This window comes from Salvelinus fontinalis, chromosome 29 (genome assembly GCF_029448725.1).
Source record: "Salvelinus fontinalis isolate EN_2023a chromosome 29, ASM2944872v1, whole genome shotgun sequence".
NCBI lineage: Eukaryota > Metazoa > Chordata > Actinopteri > Salmoniformes > Salmonidae > Salvelinus > Salvelinus fontinalis.
This window is the reverse complement of record NC_074693.1, coordinates 17,571,419-17,589,735: the sequence shown is the minus strand read 5'-3', so window position 1 is coordinate 17,589,735 and position 18,317 is coordinate 17,571,419. Positions and strand designations below refer to the sequence as shown.

Sequence of the window (18,317 nt, the reverse complement as noted above, 5' to 3'; positions counted from 1 at the left end):
ACTGCAGCGGTACTCTGGCATTACTACTGCGGTACATCGCCGTTATTGCAGCGGTGCACTGGCGTTACTGCAGCGGTGCACTGGCGTTACTGCAGCGGTGCACTGGCGTTACTGCAGCGGTGCACTGGCGTTACTGCAGCGGTGCACTGGCGTTACTACAGTGAGGTGGATGGAAGTATTCAGAGTCAAATAAGTTGAATTAGTTGCCTTTTATTAATAATAATCCAAGATACACACATTTGTTTCAAATAACATTTTATTTTTAATTATTACTTTATTGATATCCATTTCAAAATCCTGAGCAAAATATTAATTTATAGAACATTTTGTTTGCTGATTTTGGTGTTTATAGCCAATCTGATTGTACTTCAAAGGCAACATACAGTGTATAAACTTCTATTTGATATACAGTCAGAGAGGAGAACAAGCTCACAGACTACGGATAGCTGTGACCGTCCACAGAGATAAGTCACAGAGCTGCATGCAAAGGGGACCACTCACAGTCACACACACACAGTCACACACCGTCGCATAGTACTACTGAGAGTCAATTTCAACAGAATCAAGTTTAGAAAGGGAAAACATTGGCACCATCTTATCACCAAAAATACAACTGCCTAAATATAGACTAACTTAGTGGCAAAAACACTTTCTGGGTACATTCATTCATTGTGATTTTCTCACTTCCTTGAAGTCTTGTGTTTCAAACTGAGAGACCTCACTGAGCTAAACACCCTTCTACTCAGGTCCCTCAGCGAGCGTGAGCGTGTGAGGGGTGCCCTACTTGGAGGGGATGGAGAGAACGATGGGGAGGAGAGAGGAGGAGATAGGGAGGGACAGCTACCCTCTAGGCTCTGAGAGCTAGAGAGGTGGAAGAGGCTGGCAGTAGAGGACAGGCGCTTGTCTTCTGCTGCTCTTCCTCCGAACACCAACGGACGAACCCCCTCCACGCTGAGCTCTCTGCCGATGTCCAGAGAGGAGGTCCACTGTGCCCCCCTCAGATGCTCCTCTTTTAGGGCTTGAGGATCCAGCACTTCCCCCTGGGACTCACTGCGGAACAGAGCCTGTCTGGACAGCCTCAGGCTGGAGCTACACTTTTCCCAGCCACCACCACCACCCTTCCCTTTGCGTTTTGAGGCACTGCTCTCTTTCTGTCGCCTCTCTGTCTCTTTGTTGGCCTGCTGCTTCTCCTTTTGGTAATTTTCCTTCTTTCTCCTGATCCCCTCTCTCTTCCACCTCTCCTTGTTCTCCTCCTCAGCTTCTTTCCCCCATGAATGCCCTTCGAAGTCCCTCCAGAGTTTGTCTGCCCCCTTCTTTGGCGTCTGGGCCGTGTCGTGACTGCCTTCCTCTCCCCAGTTGCTGCTGTAGCACCTCCCTTTCCTTTGGAAGCTGCTCACCGTCGATGCCCTCACCAACTCCCTGGACACATGCTTCCCCTGGTAGAGCCCCTCCCCATCCACCCTCTTCCATCCTTCTCCCTCCCCATCTACCCTCCATCTACCCCCTCCACCCCCTGCACACTGCCGTAGCGACCCCCCTCTGGGCCGGATGCCGCCCCCTTGTGGTGAGCTGCTGTCACTGACGCGAGGCAGGGAGCACTGGAATGGGTCATCCCGCCGGAAGACAGAGAATGGAGTAGTGGCGAGGGGGGAGGGCTGGAGAGGGCGGGGTGGGGAGCGTACCCTGGGGCGGTCACGAGACGAGGGGGAGGAGGCAGTAGAGGAGGAGGGGTCGGATGGGGAAGGGGTTTGTTGGCAGTGGAAGGTATGTGTGTGGTGGTGGGTGACATGATGATGGGTAGGTGGATGGGTTGAGGTGGACTGGTAAGGGTGATTGGGGCTACTGGAATGGGAACTGGAGGAGTTGGTGACACTGAGGGACAGATGGATCGGCCTCTGGGGGTCGGGGTCAGTCTCGTTACTGGCGTGGAGTTGGTGGACACTGGAATAGTCATGATGATGAGACTGGTGGTCATTCCGGGCTGTCTGGCGGGAGGAAGGGGAGGAGCTTTGGCCTTTAAACTCTGACCCCTGACCTTTTCTCTCGGTGTCGCTCTGGAAGCAGTCAACATCCAGCTCCACACCCTGCTCCATCAGGCCCACCACCACAGCCCGGGGCAGGCCAGAGAGACGGGAGATCTCCCTCACCATCGCTGAGTCCTCGCTGAGCTTACTCGGGCTGGCGTCCGGGGCAGTGATGCTGGGTTGACTCATTGTCACTTTCCCTGGTGAAGAATCCAATCTACTCCAGTCCAATGAGCGGGAGAATCCTAGACCTGACCCAGCCCCTGACCCGGTGACCTCCAGAGAGCTCCGGTGATTGAGGTTGGAGGGACAGGTTGAGATGCGTGGCCTCACCCTCAGGGCAGGGGTGGGAGTGGCGGCGGTGGAGAGGGAGGAGGTGGAAGGAGAGGGGGAGGCAGTGGGGGTAGCATGGTCACTCCTTAATCCACCACTAGTGCTAATACCTTCCTTGGATTTTTTCGAGTCCAAACCCAGGTTTTTGTTCAGATTGGGGCTGAGGTTGAGACTGAGGTTGAGATGGAGGTTGATTTTGAGGTCTTCTCCTGTCACTGAGGGCAGGTGGCCCAGGTTGATGGAGTTCCTACTGGCCTTCTTACCGATACTGCTGAGGCTGACCCGTGCAGAGTTTCCAAGAAAAGACTTGCAGGGCGTCACACTGCCCCCTGTCAGGTTGGAGGGGGTACTGCGGCTCTCAAAGGCCGACAGCGACTGAGTGGAGCCGTGGCCAGGGGTTCTGGGGCCCCTGTGGGAGCCTTGCCTGGGGATGGCGGTAAGGGTGGTGTCAGGGGGGGCAATTCGGCTTTGGTACTGGCGAGCCAGCCTGGTGATGTACTGCTCCAGCTGGGTGAAGGTGGAGGGCTGAGGAGGCTGGGGGGGCCGGAAGAGGGGGGTGGACTGAGATTCTTCAGCCTGGGTAGAGGAGTCCGGACTCGGCGAGAGGCGAGGGGAGGGGGAGGGGTCCTGACTGTAGGTGAAGAGGGGGCTCTGGAGGGCCACGGCATGGAGGGGGCTGGGGTACGGGTACACCTCCTTCGTCCTCCGGGACACCAGGTCAGAACAGAACCTGGGGTCAAGTTGGGGTCGGGGGTCAGGGAGCGGGAGGAGGGAGCCGGCATGGGGGTCGCCCAGGCTGGCACACAGGTCAGACAGGAAGAAAAGGCTGTTCATTTCCAGGTCAACTGGGATCAAAGGACGAGAGACAGAAAGTTGATGAATGTCAGTCAGCTTTAAAGAAACAAAAGCATTTATCTAGGACCATGGTCCCAGGACTCCCTGGAAAACAGTGACATTTATCTAGGACCATGGTCCCAGGACTCCCTGGAAAACAGTGACATTTATCCAGGACTATGGTCCCAGGACTCCCTGGAAAACAGTGACATTTATCTAGGACTGTGGTCCCAGGATTCCCTGGAAAACAGTGACATTTATCTAGGACCATGGTCCCAGGACTTCCTGGAAAACAGTGACATTTATCTAGGACTATGTTTACAGGACTCCCTGGAAAACAGTGACATTTATTTAGGACCATGGTCCCAGGACTCCCTGGAAAACAGTGACATTTATCTAGGACCATGGTCCCAGGACTCCCTGGAAAACAGTGACATTTATCTAGGACTATGTTCACAGGACTCCCTGGAAAACAGTGACATTTATCTAGGACCATGGTCCCAGGACTCCCTGGAAAACAGTAACATTTATCTAGGACCATGGTCCCAGGACTCCCTGGAAAACAGTAACATTTATCTAGGACCATGGTCCCAGGACTCCCTGGAAAATAGTGACATTTATCTAGGACCATGGTCCCAGGACTCCCTGGAAAACAGTGACAATTATGTCTGAATGGCCTCTACTGGTTAAATACAGATGAACTGTACTGAAGAGTGAGTGCATTTATATCTATCTGACCCGTAGACACTGGTCTCCTATCAGCAATCTCTGTGGTCTCCTCAATGCTCTGAGTCCTTGGCTGCTGCGTGGCCTCCGGCCACTGGGTGTCTCTGTGGTCTGCAGAGAGGGCCCGCTGCTCCCACAGCCTGAAGGCTCCCCCTGAGGTTGGTCCTGGTCCAGCCCGGATTAGCCCACCTTTTACTGGACCCCCCTGGGCCAGAGATGCCTCACTGGACACAGAGTAGCAGGAGTCTGATAGGGAGCTGCCACTGACTGAATAAAAACCTACAGAAGGATGGAGGGTGGGAGAAATAAAGAGGGAGGAAGAGAGATGGGGAGCGAGAAAGCAAGAGAGAGTGTAGGCCCAGAGAGAGAGTGAGAAGGTGGTCACCAAAAAGAGTGATTAAGTGGTGTTGAGAGGATAACAAGAGAGGGGTAAATAAAGGAACAGGGAGAGGAGAGGGTTAATATTTAATAAGGCTTTCAACATGGTGTCTCACAAAGTAAACAAAACTGTTATTGGCCAAAGCCAGGGCCAGATTACAGAATGGGCATGCAGGGCTGGAGGTCAGGGCCCCCCTAGATAACATATGAACACATCACAAGCCCCCTGGAGGTACTGTAGGTGCCCCGGGGCCCCAGGATTGGTAGTCCGGCCCTGGCCAAAGCCCTATGGGTGTCACAGACCACCCCCAAATTACGCCCCCATGGTACGATCACACAACCACACAGCCCAGTACCTGAGCTGGGCCTGGAGTAATAGTCCAGCTGGACTGCACCATCAAGGTCTGGGGGTAAGAGCAGGTCAGACGGAGCATCCCAAGAGAGGGTGGAGCAGCGTGAGTTTTCCCCACCATTCCCATCAACTCTGGAATGAACCGAACCATTTCCTCCAGAGTTCCCCCCACTGTCCTTGTCCAACGTGCTGGTGTGGCATGGTAACACTGTTTCTGGGGAAGAGGGAACCTGAAAGACAGAACACAGAAAACAGGGGTGTTCAAGTCACAACATGTCTTTAAAGAGATGATAATTAGAGAGTGGTGTAGAATGGATCTCTAATGTTCTTATTTACCAAACACTGATGTCATCAGCCTTACTGGAAGTTCTAGAACACTCGTGAACATGATGTGTTCTTTCTCCTCAATAGCCAATACATGACTTTCTTCTTACTTAGATGAATGTGATGACCCGTGACCCCTGTGATGATGCCCTATATTAGCCGGATAGGGTTATGGGGTGGAGGGGACAACAGGGGCTTTGTTCACAGTCAGGCCTGATCAATCCTCCATTACTACGGAGATAAGCAGGAGACAATACAGGTGACTCATACTGCCTAACTGAGAGGGGAAGACAGGTCTGTGTTCCAAATGGTACCCTATTCCCTATGAGGCCCATAGGGCAATGCTCAAAAGTAGTGCACTACATGGGGAATAGGGTGCCATTTAGGATGCAGCCTCACTCAGAGGGGGAGAGAAGGGGATTTTAAGGAATAATAGGGGAAGACAGATGACGTAACAAAGAGCAGTGGGGGCAGGAGGAGAGGGGGATAAGGGAGGATGACAGGGGGGTGGGGGTAGGAGGAGAGGGGGATAAGGGAGGATGACAGGGGAGGGGGCAGGAGGAGAGGGGGATAATGGAGGATGACGTGGGTGGGGGCAGGGAAAAAACTTTGATCCTGCTTATCTCTTCTTCTTCAGCTTACAGGCTTTGCTTCGTTTTCTCTCTCTGTCTCCTCTCTCTCTTCTGCTACTTTTAGTAAGAAAAGTCATTTTCTAAGGGGAAGTGAGTGGGTGCTTGAGAGTGGGGGAGCTAAGGGTGAGCGAAAAGAGGGGAGAGAAAGAGTGAGTGAGTCAGGAAGAGAACAAGTGTGATGAATACCCCGCTCAACCCCCATAATATCTTAAAGCTACCCCATCCTCACCATAGCTACAGCTGCTCTCAATTCAATTCAATTGATAGGGATTTATTGTCATGGGAAACATATGTTTACATTGCCAAAGCAAGTGAAAAAGATAATAAACAAAAGTGAAATAAACAGTAAAAAATAAACAGTTAACATAAAAAGTTCCATAGGAAATGAGACATTTCAAATGTCATATTATGACTATATACAATGTTGTAACGATGTGCAAATGCTCCGGTTCCTGCTCACTCTCCACCCACACAACAGATCTAGCAGAAGAACATTCAACTCATCCAGAGCCTGCCTGCCACACTCTAAAACACAAATAGCAAATGCCCTAAGATTCGCACGCACACTAGCGTGCACATGCACACAAACACACACATAGAAAGCGAGCTCATACACACAGTTGCACACACACACACACACAGTTGCGCAAGTGTGCACGCATACACACACACACTGATAACCACCAGGGCCATGTATAAAAACACGTACACCCCCACTCTTCCATGGACATGAAGTTACCACAGTGTAAACTTATAGTATGAGATGAGGAAGAGCGAGAGAGGCAGGTGGGGGCCCCTCAGTGCTAACAGTACTGTAATCTGATATTCCTCTTTGTGAGACAGACACACAGTAATTTTCCCTAAAGGTACAATATGTCCACACAACGCAAAGACAAATGACAGAAAATAATATACTTTTGTGACGTACTTTCATGAAGCATCTATGTAGGGTTTACGAACACTTTAAGAATGCTCTATAAAGCCTTTATAAGTTATTTTCAAAATGGGACGTTGGGAAAGATAGGCTACATTATTAACAGCACTTACAGGCAGATATTGGTTATACACCTGCACACTATGCATTATTGATGAATTCTGTTGACTGTAACTGAAGAAGCAGAGGAGCCGGACGTTTCAATCCAAGATAATGCCCTCTGACGTCATGTTTATCTGTGTGGGCTGGGGGTTGATATAGGGCCAGCAATACATGTAATGGTGCAAATGTACATAGAAGAATGCTGGTGAGAGTGATCACAGTGTGGGCTTTGGCAGCAAACCAAGTGTTGATGGGGTGCAACAGTACTGTACTACTGTTACCCCACTGTGATAGTTCAAATAGCCACAGAGAGAGCGAGAGAGAGAGACAGAGAGACAGAGGGAGAAAGAGAGAGTGACTAACTGCAGTCTGTATATCCAGTCACGTTTCCCCTCTATCCTCTTCCCTCTCCTCTTCCCTCTCTCCTCTCCCCTCTCTCCTCTTCCCTCTCTTCTCTTCCCTCTCCTCTCCTCTTCCCTCTCCTCTCCTCTTCCCACTCTCCCCTCTCCTCTTCCCTCTCTCCTCTCCCCTCTCTCCTCTTCCCTCTCTTCTCTTCCCTCTCCTCTTCCCTCTCCCCTCTTCCCTCTCTCCTCTTCCCTCTCTTCTCTTCCCTCCTCCTCTCCTCTCCACTCTCCTCTCCACTCTCCTCTTCCCTCTCTCCTCTCCCCTCCCCTCTTCCCTCTCTTCTCTTCCCTCTCCTCTTCCCTCTCCCCTCTTCCCTCTATCCTCTCCCCTCTCCTCTTCCCTCCTCCTCTCCTCTCCACTCTCCTCTCCACTCTCCTGTTCCCACTCTCCCCTCTCCTCTTCCCTCTCTCCTCTCCCCTCTCTCCTCTTCCCTCTCTTCTCTTCCCTCTCCTCTTCCCTCTCCCCTCTTCCCTCTATCCTCTCCCCTCTCCTCTCCCCTCCTCCTCTCCTCTTCCCTCCCCTCTCCACTCTCCTCTCCACTCTCCTCTTCCCTCTCCCCTCTCCTCTTCCCTCTCTTCTCTTCCCTCTCTCCTCTCTCCTCTTCCCTCTCTTCTCTTCCCTCTCTCCTCTCTCCTTTTCCCTCTCTTCTCTCCCCAGTGGGCAGAATTGGAGAGGTGATAACGTGTCATGTTGAAAATAACAACAGCAGAAGCAACTTGTCTCTTCATTTGTTGTTTAATATGCAAATCAGGTCTGCGTTGGCGGATGGAAAGGCAGCTACAGCGCTAGTCTCTATGGTGTGGGTGATGTAATAGCATTTAACATAGCTTAGGATGGATGCTGCTGAAAGCCACAGGGAACCTATAGAGAATAAATCGATGCAGGGTTTCTGAGAAGGAAAAAGCAGTAAATAGAATGCTGTGCTGATTCATTCCCTCGGGATCTGATGACCATGCTCTATTTGATTAATAAAAGGGGATGACTTGAGTTGTCCCTATTACTGGAGCTAAGTGACTGTTCACCAAACACTGTAACAACAAAGCAGCATGGTAGCCTAACCTACATGAGGTCAGGGGGTTCACAGACTATCTGGTTAAACTTCAGACTTCAAACTCAGATATGAGGCAGTGTAGGGCTCTGTGGCCTCCTGCATTCTATTCTTAGTATTGTACCAACTAGACCTAACAGATGTCCAAATGGCACAATGAAAGCTGGAGGCTGCATCCATGGTGAAAGAGTTCAAGTGAATAACAATACGTTTATTCAATAGGTCTACAACTTACACTTGCACCAAGTTGTTTTACTATGGGGCTTTCCCAATCAAATAATCTTATCTCACACAAAAATATCAACTATTCCCATATTCCCTACTTACAAAGAAGACGTTTGTTCTATACAGAATATAGAACTCTGTAGAAATCTACAGAATGACCTGACCTAGGAGTAGGATTGTATCTATAGGGTGTGTACCACAGTGTACATTCTTTGCACAGATACATTTGTATGAGATGTCCTTGGGGAAAACTGGACTGTGAAATAGATGTGGGCATTGACACTCATCATATTAGATCCAGAAGGGGACAGAACCATAACACCCTTTGTCTTCTTAACCTTGACTGATACAAGACGGAATTAGAAGCAGTGGAGGCGGATGGATTTGCTGTCAATTCTATTAGACAGATCAAACACCTTTGTGTAATCAATGTAGCTCCGTGCTTATGACTCCATCGCTCAATCAGTGGAGAAGCGCAGCGCAGCAGTCTGTTTGATGGAACGGGATGGGAATGCCTTACTTGCAGATCAGCATGCATTCATATTTAATAACAACCAATCTTGTCAAGAGATCTGGGTCTACATACACACTGACCTGTTGCCTGCGGGATGTCGCAGAGCCATCGGAGGCTGCGCTCTCGAGGTTTTCCTCCTGTTTATCAGTGATGACAGTCACGGTGGTACCGGTGCTGCTGGTGTCTTTGAGGTCTAGTTCCGCATCGATCATGTCTAGATGTTGTCCCCGGAGCAGGTCCAGCTCTAGGATTCCGGCCAGGGTCGCTTTCAGCCGCTCGCCAATCCGAACCCGCTCGGTGCCCGACCAGAGCGAATTCACACAGCTGCTGCGGCCAGCCATTGTGGCGGCTGAATCGGCGGTGCTTGAAGAGCTTGGTGAGCTCATGAGCTTGGTCTCAATCACAACAGGCTATGGTCCAGCACAAGTCAGTGCAACATATGTTCTGACAATCAACAATAGCAACATTGTATCCCCCCGCCCAGCTCAACCAATGATTTGTTGGCAAAATTGCCGAGCCTACTTAATTATATCTCAACCATAAGATTATAGGCTACATTGAAGCATGCTGACTAAAGCTTCACATGTATAACACTAAGGAGATTATCAAATCATATTCCATCTTAATCCTCGATATTGGTTTCATATTATGATCACCCAACTGTAACCGACAAAGAAAAAAGTGTATGTGGGGGGGCACGCACGACTCCCAACACCATCATCAACTTTGCTGACAACACGATGGTGGTCAGACTGATGCGACCGCCTACAGGGAGGATGTCAGAAACCTGGTAGTGTGGTGCTGGGACAACAACCTCTCCCCCAGTGTCAAGACCAAGGATCTGATCGGGGACTTCAAGAAACAGGGGCTGCAGTGGAGAGGGTTAAGAGTTTCAATTTCCTCAGTGTCCACATCACTGAGGACTTAACATGGCCCTCTCACACCAGCACAGTCATGAAGAAAGCATGGCAGTGCCTCTTCTCCCTCAGAAGGCTGATACGATTTGGCATGGCCCCTCAGATCCTTAGGAACTTTTACAGCTGCACCATCGAGAGCATCCTGACTGGTTGTATCACTGTCTGGTATGGCAACTGCACCGCCCTTAACCTGTAAGGCCCTATAGAGGGTGGTGCGGACAGCCCAGAGCGTCACTGCAAGTGAGCTCCCAGCCATCCAGGACCTTCATGCCAGACGGTGTCTGAGAAAGTTCTCCATGCTCTTGCCATAAGACTGTTAAAAGGCTAACAACTACTACTCCCCCTCACCTACGCTGCTGCTAAAATGATTATTGATTGGATTTATTATTACCACTACGCTTCTGCTAAAATGATTATTGATTAGATTTATGATTACCGCTACGCTGCTGTTCATTGATTATTGATGGCCATTACTTTTAGTATCTTTCTATTTCCTCTTGCTACTGGTCACTATTACTTCAGCTTACATGTACACTGTAAATTACCACAAGTATATTACCACTAGATAATTACCACTAGTATATTACAATTAGTATTTTACCACTAGATAATTACAGTTAGTATATTACCACTAGTATATTACCACTAGTATATTACAACTAGATAATTACCACTAGTATATTACGGCTAGTATATTACCACTAGTATATTGCCACTAGTATAGTACCACTAGTATATTACCACAGTATATCAACACTAGTATATTACCACTAGTATATTACCACAGTATATTACCACTAGTATATTACAGTTAGTATATTACCACAGTATATTACCACTAGTATATTACCACTAGTATATTACCACAGTATATTACCACAGTATATTACCAGCTAGTATATTACAGTTAGTATATTACCACTAGTATATTACCACTAGTATATTACCACTAGTATATTACCACTAGTATAATACCACAGTATATTACCACAGTATATTACCACTAGTATATTACCACTAGTATATTACCACTAGTATATTACCACAGTATATTACCACAGTATATTACCACTAGTATATTGCAGTTAGTATATTACCACTAGTATATTACCACTAGTATATTACCACAGTATATTACCACTAGTATATTACCACTAGTATATTACAGTTAGTATATTACCACAGTATATTACCACTAGTATATTACAGTTAGTATATTACCACTAGTATATTACCACAAGTTTATTACCACAAGTATATTACCACTAGTATATTACCACTAGTATATTACCACTAGTATATTATCACAGTTTATTACAGCAGATATATTACCACTTGTACATTACCACAGTATACTACAACTAGTATATTACCACATTATATTACCACTAGTATAGTACCACTAGTATATAACAGCTAGTATATTACCACAGTAAATCACCACTAGTATATTACCACAGTATATTACCGCAGTATAGTACCACAGTATATTACCACTAGTATATTACCACTAGCATTTACCAGCTGATATAGTACAGCTAGTATATTACCATAGTATATTACCGCAGTATAGTACCACAGTACAGTACCACTAGTATATTACCACTAGTATATTACAGCTAGTTTGTTACCACAGTTTATTACCACTAGTATATTACCACTAGTATAGTGGGGCTCCTGAGAGGCGCAGCGGTCTAAGGCACTGCATCTCAGTGCTTGAGGCGTCACTACAGATCCTGGTTCAATTCCAGGCTGTATCACAACTGGCCGTTATTGGGAGTCCCATACGGCTGCCCATCGTAGTCCGGGTTACGGTTTGGCCAGGGTAGGCCGTCATTGTAAATAAGAATTTGTTCTTAACTGACTTGCCTAGTTAAAAAAAAGGATAACTCAAATTAAAAAATAGTACCTCTAGTATATTACATCTAGTATATTACAGCTAGTATATTTACACTAGTATATTACCACTAGTATTCACCAGCTGATATAGTACAGCTAGTATATTACCACTAGTATATTACCACTAGTATATTTCCACTAGTATATTACAGCTATTATATTGCCACTAGTATATTATAGCTATTATATTGCCACTAGTATATTACAGCTAGTATATTACCACTAGTATATTACCGCTAGTATATTTCCACTAGTATATTACCACTAGTATTTACCAGCTAGTATATTTCCACTAGTATATTATCACTAGTATTTACCAGCTAGTATATTACCACTAGTATATTACCACTAGTATATTTCCACTAGTATATTACAGCTAGTATATTACCACTAGTATATTACCACTAGTATTTACCAGCTAGTATATTACAGCTAGTATATTACCACTATTATATTGCCACTAGTATATTACCACTAATATGTTACCACTAGTATATTATCACTAGTATATTACCACTAGTATATTACCACAGTATATTATCACTAGTATATTACCACTAGTATATTACCACAGTATATTATCACTAGTATATTACCACTAGTATATTACCACAGTATATTACCACAGTATATTATCACTAGTATATTACCACAGTATATTACCACTAGTATATTACCACAGTATATTATCACTATTATATTACCACAGTATATTATCACTAGTATATTACCACTAGTATATTACCACTAGTATATTACCACTAGTATTTACCAGCTAGTATATTTCCACTAGTATATTACCACTAGTATATTACCACTAGTATTTACCAGCTAGTATATTTCCACTAGTATATTACCACTAGTATATTACCACTAGTATTTACCAGCTAGTATATTACAGCTAGTATATTACCACTATTATATTGCCACTAGTATATTACCACTAGTATATTACCACTAGTATATTACCACTAGTATAATACCACAGTATATTATCACTAGTATATTACCACTAGTATATTACCACAGTATATTACCACTAGTATATTACCACTAGTATATATATTATTATTATTATTATTTTTATTTATTTTTATCCCATTTTCTCCCCAATTTTTCGTGGTGTCCAATCGCTAGTAATTACTACCTTGTCTCATCGCTACAACTCCCGTACGGGCTCGGGAGAGACGAAGGTCGAAAGCCATGCGTCCTCCGAAGCACAACCCAACCAGCCGTACTGCTTCTTAACACAGCGCGCCTCCAACCCGGAAGCCAGCCGCACCAATGTTACCACAGTATATTACCTCATTATATTACCACTAGTATATTACCATAACTATTTATAAACTGAGTATACCAAACATTAACACCTTCCTAATATTGAGTTGCACTTGCACACCCCATTTGCACTCAGAACAGCCTCAATTCGTCAGGGCATGGACTCTACAAGGTGTTGAAAGAGTTCCACAGGGATGCTAGCCCATGTTTACTCCAACCACTCACACAGTTGTGTCAAGTTGGCTGGATGTCCTTAGGGTGATGGACCATTCTTGATACACATGGGAAACTGTTTAGGGTGAAAAATACAAATCACTGCACATCTCCACAGCTGCGTCTGGCACCTACTACCATACCCCATTGAAAGGCACTTAAATATTTGGTCTTGAGCATTCACCCTCTGAATGACACATACAAAATCCACATCTCAATTGTCTCAAGGCTTAAAAATCCTTCTTTAACCTGTCTCTTACCCTTCATATACACTGATTGAAGTGGACTTAACAGGTGACATCAATAAGGGATCGTAGCTTTCACCTGGTCAGTCTATGTCATGGAAAGAGCAGGTGTTCTTAATATTTTGTACACTCAGTGTATAGTCCTGCTACCAGTCACTTTTCAGCCCTGTTTACATATATCTGCATATCACGCCTACACTGACACTCTGGCACACACACTCACCACCACTTATGCTGCTGCCATACTGTTTACTATTATTATTATTATTATTTATCCTGCTACCAGTGACTTTCTCCTAATCTCCCACCTACATGTGGTGTTGGAACTGACCCTGTCTATAGCTTCCTTTCTTATGTCTCATGTTATCTTTATTATACAGTGCCTTTGGAAAGTATTCAGACCCCTTGACTTTTTCCAAATGTTGTTACGTTACAGCCTTATTCTAAAATCAATTTTATATATTTTTTTTATCATCAATCTACACACACTACCCCATAATGACAAAGTGAAAACAGGTTTTTAGAAATGTTTGCAATTTTATTAAAAATTAAAAACAGAAATTGAGCACAGGTGCATCCTATTTCCAATGATCATCCCTGAGATGTGTCTACAACTTGATTGGAGTCCACCTGTGTGGTATATTCAATTGATTGGACATGATTTGGAAAGGCACACACCTGTCTATACAAGGTCCCACAGTTGACAGTCCAACTGAGCAATCGGGGGGGGGGACAAGGGCCTTGGTCAGGGATTTGACCAGGAACCCGATGGTCACTGACAGAGCTCTAGAGTTCCTCTGTGGAGATGGGAGAACCTTCCAGAAGGACAACCATCTATGCGGCACTCCACCAATCAGGCCTTTATGGTAGAGTGGCCAGACGGAAGCCACTCCTCAGTAAAAAGCACATGACAGCCCGCTTGGAGTTTGCCAAAAGACACCTAAAGACTCTCAGACCATGAGAAACAAGCATGGTGGTGGCAGCATCATGCTGTGGGGATGTTTTCAGTGGCAGGGACTGTAATACTAGTCAGGATCGAGGGAAAGATGAACGGAGCAAAGTAAAGAGAGATCCTTGTTGAAAACTTGCTCCAGAGCGCTCAGGACCTCAGACTGGGGCGAATGTTCCCTTCCACCCGGACAACGACCCTAAGCACACAGCCAAGACAACGCAGGAGTGGCTTCGGGACAAGTCTCTGAATATCCTTAAGTGGCCCAGCCAGATCCCGGACTTGAACCTGATCGAACATCTCTGGAGAGACCTGAAAATAGCTGGGCAGCGACGCTCCCCAACCAAACTGAATGAGCTTGAGAGGATCTGCAGATAAGAATGGGAGAAACTCCCCAAATAAAGGGTGTGCCAAGCTTGTAGCATCATACCCAAGAAGACTCGGGGCTGTAATTGCTGCCAAAGGTGCTTCAACAAAGTACTGAGTAAAGGGTATGAATGCTTATGTAAATGTGATATTTCAGCTGTTTTGTTTTTATACATTCTACAAATGTGTTTTTGTTTTGTCATTATGGGGTATTGTGTGTTTATTGATGAGGGAAAATGTTGTTTTAATACATTTTAGAATGAGGCTGTAAAGTAACAAATGGTGGAAAAGTCAAGGTGGTTGAATCCTTTCCGAATGCACTGTATCAGTGACCAACAGATGCATATCTGTATTCCCAGTCATGTGAAATCCATAGATTAGGGCCTAATGAATTTATTTCAATTGACTGATTTCCTTTTATGAACAGTAACTCAGTAAAATATTTGAAATTGTTGCATGTTGCATTTATATTTTTGTTGAGTGTAGTATATTTAGTCTACACGTTTACTAGGCCTGTTATTGTGAGTCTTCGGAAATGAAAGGTTCACATTACAGTTGCATCAATCACCTATTTGGGTTACAGTATGGGATAAGTTATGTCCCTTTGGATGGGACAGGTGCACCTCGCCCTGTCTACTCCGCTGAAAACCACTCTGTAATGTCAACCTTTAACCAGCAGAGAGCAATCTTTGCCTACAGGTATACAAATGTGGTTCATTCCAAGAGCCGTTTTGGTTTGGGTCTACAGCAGCTTCTTTGCTCTCTAGATCAATTCTATAATTCATGTTTTCTCACTGTACAACAAAGGTGAGAGCATTTCAAAGGGGATTGTTCTCTAATTGTGTAGGTGGAGCAACATTCTCCTACCTAGAGAGCAATATAAACAAATCCCTAAAGCGCCACGTTACCCCTTGGGCTTTTCAAGGTGCATACAATTCAAAGGGAGAGATAGAGTTGAAATGTTACAATTTTTAGTTTGCATCCCAATATTATACATCACAGAAGAATGAAATATAACAAAACCGTTTGACATAGAAACACTGGATTTTCTGAGTTTTTAAAAAAAAACTATGTTTATTAGTTATGAAATTATGAAAAATAGGAATCCCTGAGGCCACTAGGTCATTTGCCTGCAGGAAAGAGCTATGGTCTCTAGAAGTGACAATGATATAAAACACAAAATATTGAGTAATATGATGTAATGTTTGTAAACACTTTACCTAGCAGCCAACCTGCTTGCACCAAGCCCTTGTAATTACAGTAAAATACTGTGAAATATAAACCTCCTCCTTCTACTAATTTCATTCAGTCATCCATTAATTGATTCATTCCAGTTATGGTAGCATTTACCTTTTTCAGTATAATACAGTACATTGTACAGTATTGTACTATGTGTCATTACACAGTACTTGCTTTGATACCATATTCATATCACAGTAGGTGTACAGTAATATAAAATACAAGGGTCAAATAAGTGTGTGTGTGTGTGTGTGTGTGTGTGTGTGTGTGTGTGTGTGTGTGTGTGTGTGTGTGTGTGTGTGTATGTGTATGTGTGTGTGTGTGTGCGTGCGTGCGTGCGTGCGTGTGCACAGAGGGAGGGAGTTAGAGAAAAGGAGAGAAATTGTGAAAACTTCAGAAACATCAAACTCATGCAGACAAACAATGGCCGTTGTGCAATGGTAGTGTATGTTCCATTTCCAATGCATAAATTATTCACACTCAGACTCCCATCATTCCAGAATGCTGCCCCCATATATCTGGTTTCAAATGTACCCTGTGTGTAATAAGAAACATGAATACAGTCACGGAGTAAAAATTTAAAAGTTTAATTTAATTCCTATGAAATATCAACATGTCCTGCTTCATATCAAAAACATACAAGTGTTTTTCTTTATTGCGCATCCTCAAGTGAATTATTCAACAGCGAGCGTGTGAGCCCTCATGACAAGAACGTCTGAGATATGCTGTAAATGGTCTGAGATAACCAGTATGTGTAAAGTGGATCTGAACAAATAATGACGCCATGGCTAATGCACATCAGATCCTTAGGACGGGGAGTGGGTCCAAGCTTTGTTTTGTAAGCATATTCCCATAGTTTCGCCACATATCGACCCCTCCCAAGGCAGCCCGCCTTGATATAAAAGGCAGCGGTAAACGGTGAAGAGTTGAGGTTTCTGCCAACTTCCACCTGAGGGGACTATTACAGTCAGCCTGGGTCAAGGACCGCCGCGGGCGCAACAAGCAGCAAGCAGCCGCAGCAAGAAGCAAAACCACCCGAGAAGAAAAATGCCTCCCTTCGAGAAATCTATGGAGCTGATGCCTTTCAAGCTAAGACAATTCCTTGGTTGGTGCTTCTATTATATTCTATTCTATAGTCATTCTAGTGGTCTATAATAAAGTGGTAATCTTCTTCGTTATGCTTTTTCGAGTGACAGGAAAACATGAAGTGTGCAGTATTTGTATTAAATTCCCAAACAAGTTACCTGTTAGTAATTTTGCTGCTCTTAACATTATGGTAAATTATTGCGTCCAATAAAATGCAAGGAACGCTAACAGTTGTCTATTTGTGTGCTGTAACTGCAAAGGTGAATGTAGAGCGTTACCCCATGAGAAGACCCTTCCCATACTGGACAAGACCAAATTCCTGGTTCCATTCGAGCTGACCTTGGGTCAGTTCGTCTGTCTACTCAGGTGAGCACTGGTTGGGTGTGTGAAAAAGGATGTGTATTATGAGGAAATCAAAGTGCATTTGCTGACAGTCTGTGTGTGTGTGTGTGTGTGTGTGTGTGTGTGTGTGTGTGTGTGTGTGTGTGTGTGTGTGTGTGTGTGTGTGTGTGTGTGTGTGTGTGTGTGTAGCTCAGGCAAATGAAGCGACATGCAGATTGTTCAATACTAGGAGGCAATATATATACAGTATAGGTTATATAGTGAATCATAGGCTGCAAGGGGCTACTAAATTACATTTCCAGAGGCACACTGACACACCTAATGATGAAGAGGAAGCTATAGGCTACTCACTGCAATGGCGGATGCGCTCGTCAAGGCAATAGCCTATCTCAAGATGATCTACTTTGAAAAACAGTGCTGCTGTTAGATACAATTTGGGAGTTGATGAAGAAATATTTTTCTATTGGTTCTACAGACAGATTAGTCTACTCTTTTCAGCAGTAGGCATTTGCTTTCCAAACTGTACGTTTTTCCCGCAATTGTATTTTGAAATCTGCAAAAGGCAAACTGACAGCCGCAACAAACCATAGAAATATAAACCATAGATGGCAGTTTCCATTCAAGTCAGGACTGGCATCCATTGCCAGTTTAACAGTCATATTGCCAGGGTAAGAGGTGATAAAATCCTTCTATGGAATATTTTTCTATGATCATGAAGGAACAAGCTGTAGCCTATAGCTAGCATGCTGCCCAAGCTGTGGCCTTCCCAACTATTGGCATACCGGTAACTGCCAAAATAAAGGAAACACTTGAGTTAACAAGGGATAGAAAGCATATGTTATCGTGTGGGGTGCATTTTTCTGGCATGGTTTAGATCCATTTGTAGAATCTATGCCGAGGCGCATTGAAGCTGTACTGGCAGCTGGTCATGGCGCAACACCCTTTTAAGACA

General features: G+C 45.0%; 1 protein-coding gene across 1 annotated transcript; it reads right to left on the bottom strand.

Annotated features, from left to right (window-relative positions):
• Positions 1-194: 194 nt before the first annotated feature.
• Positions 195-9,583, bottom strand: LOC129827512 (uncharacterized). The gene is made up of 4 exons (XM_055888429.1): positions 8,912-9,583; positions 4,652-4,877; positions 3,930-4,196; positions 195-3,202 (listed from the first exon to the last, which is right to left on the bottom strand). The coding sequence occupies exons 1-4, from the start codon at positions 9,215-9,217 to the stop codon at positions 681-683; spliced, it is 3,321 nt and encodes a 1,106-aa protein (XP_055744404.1). The 5' UTR covers positions 9,218-9,583; the 3' UTR covers positions 195-680.
• Positions 9,584-18,317: the final 8,734 nt, after the last annotated feature.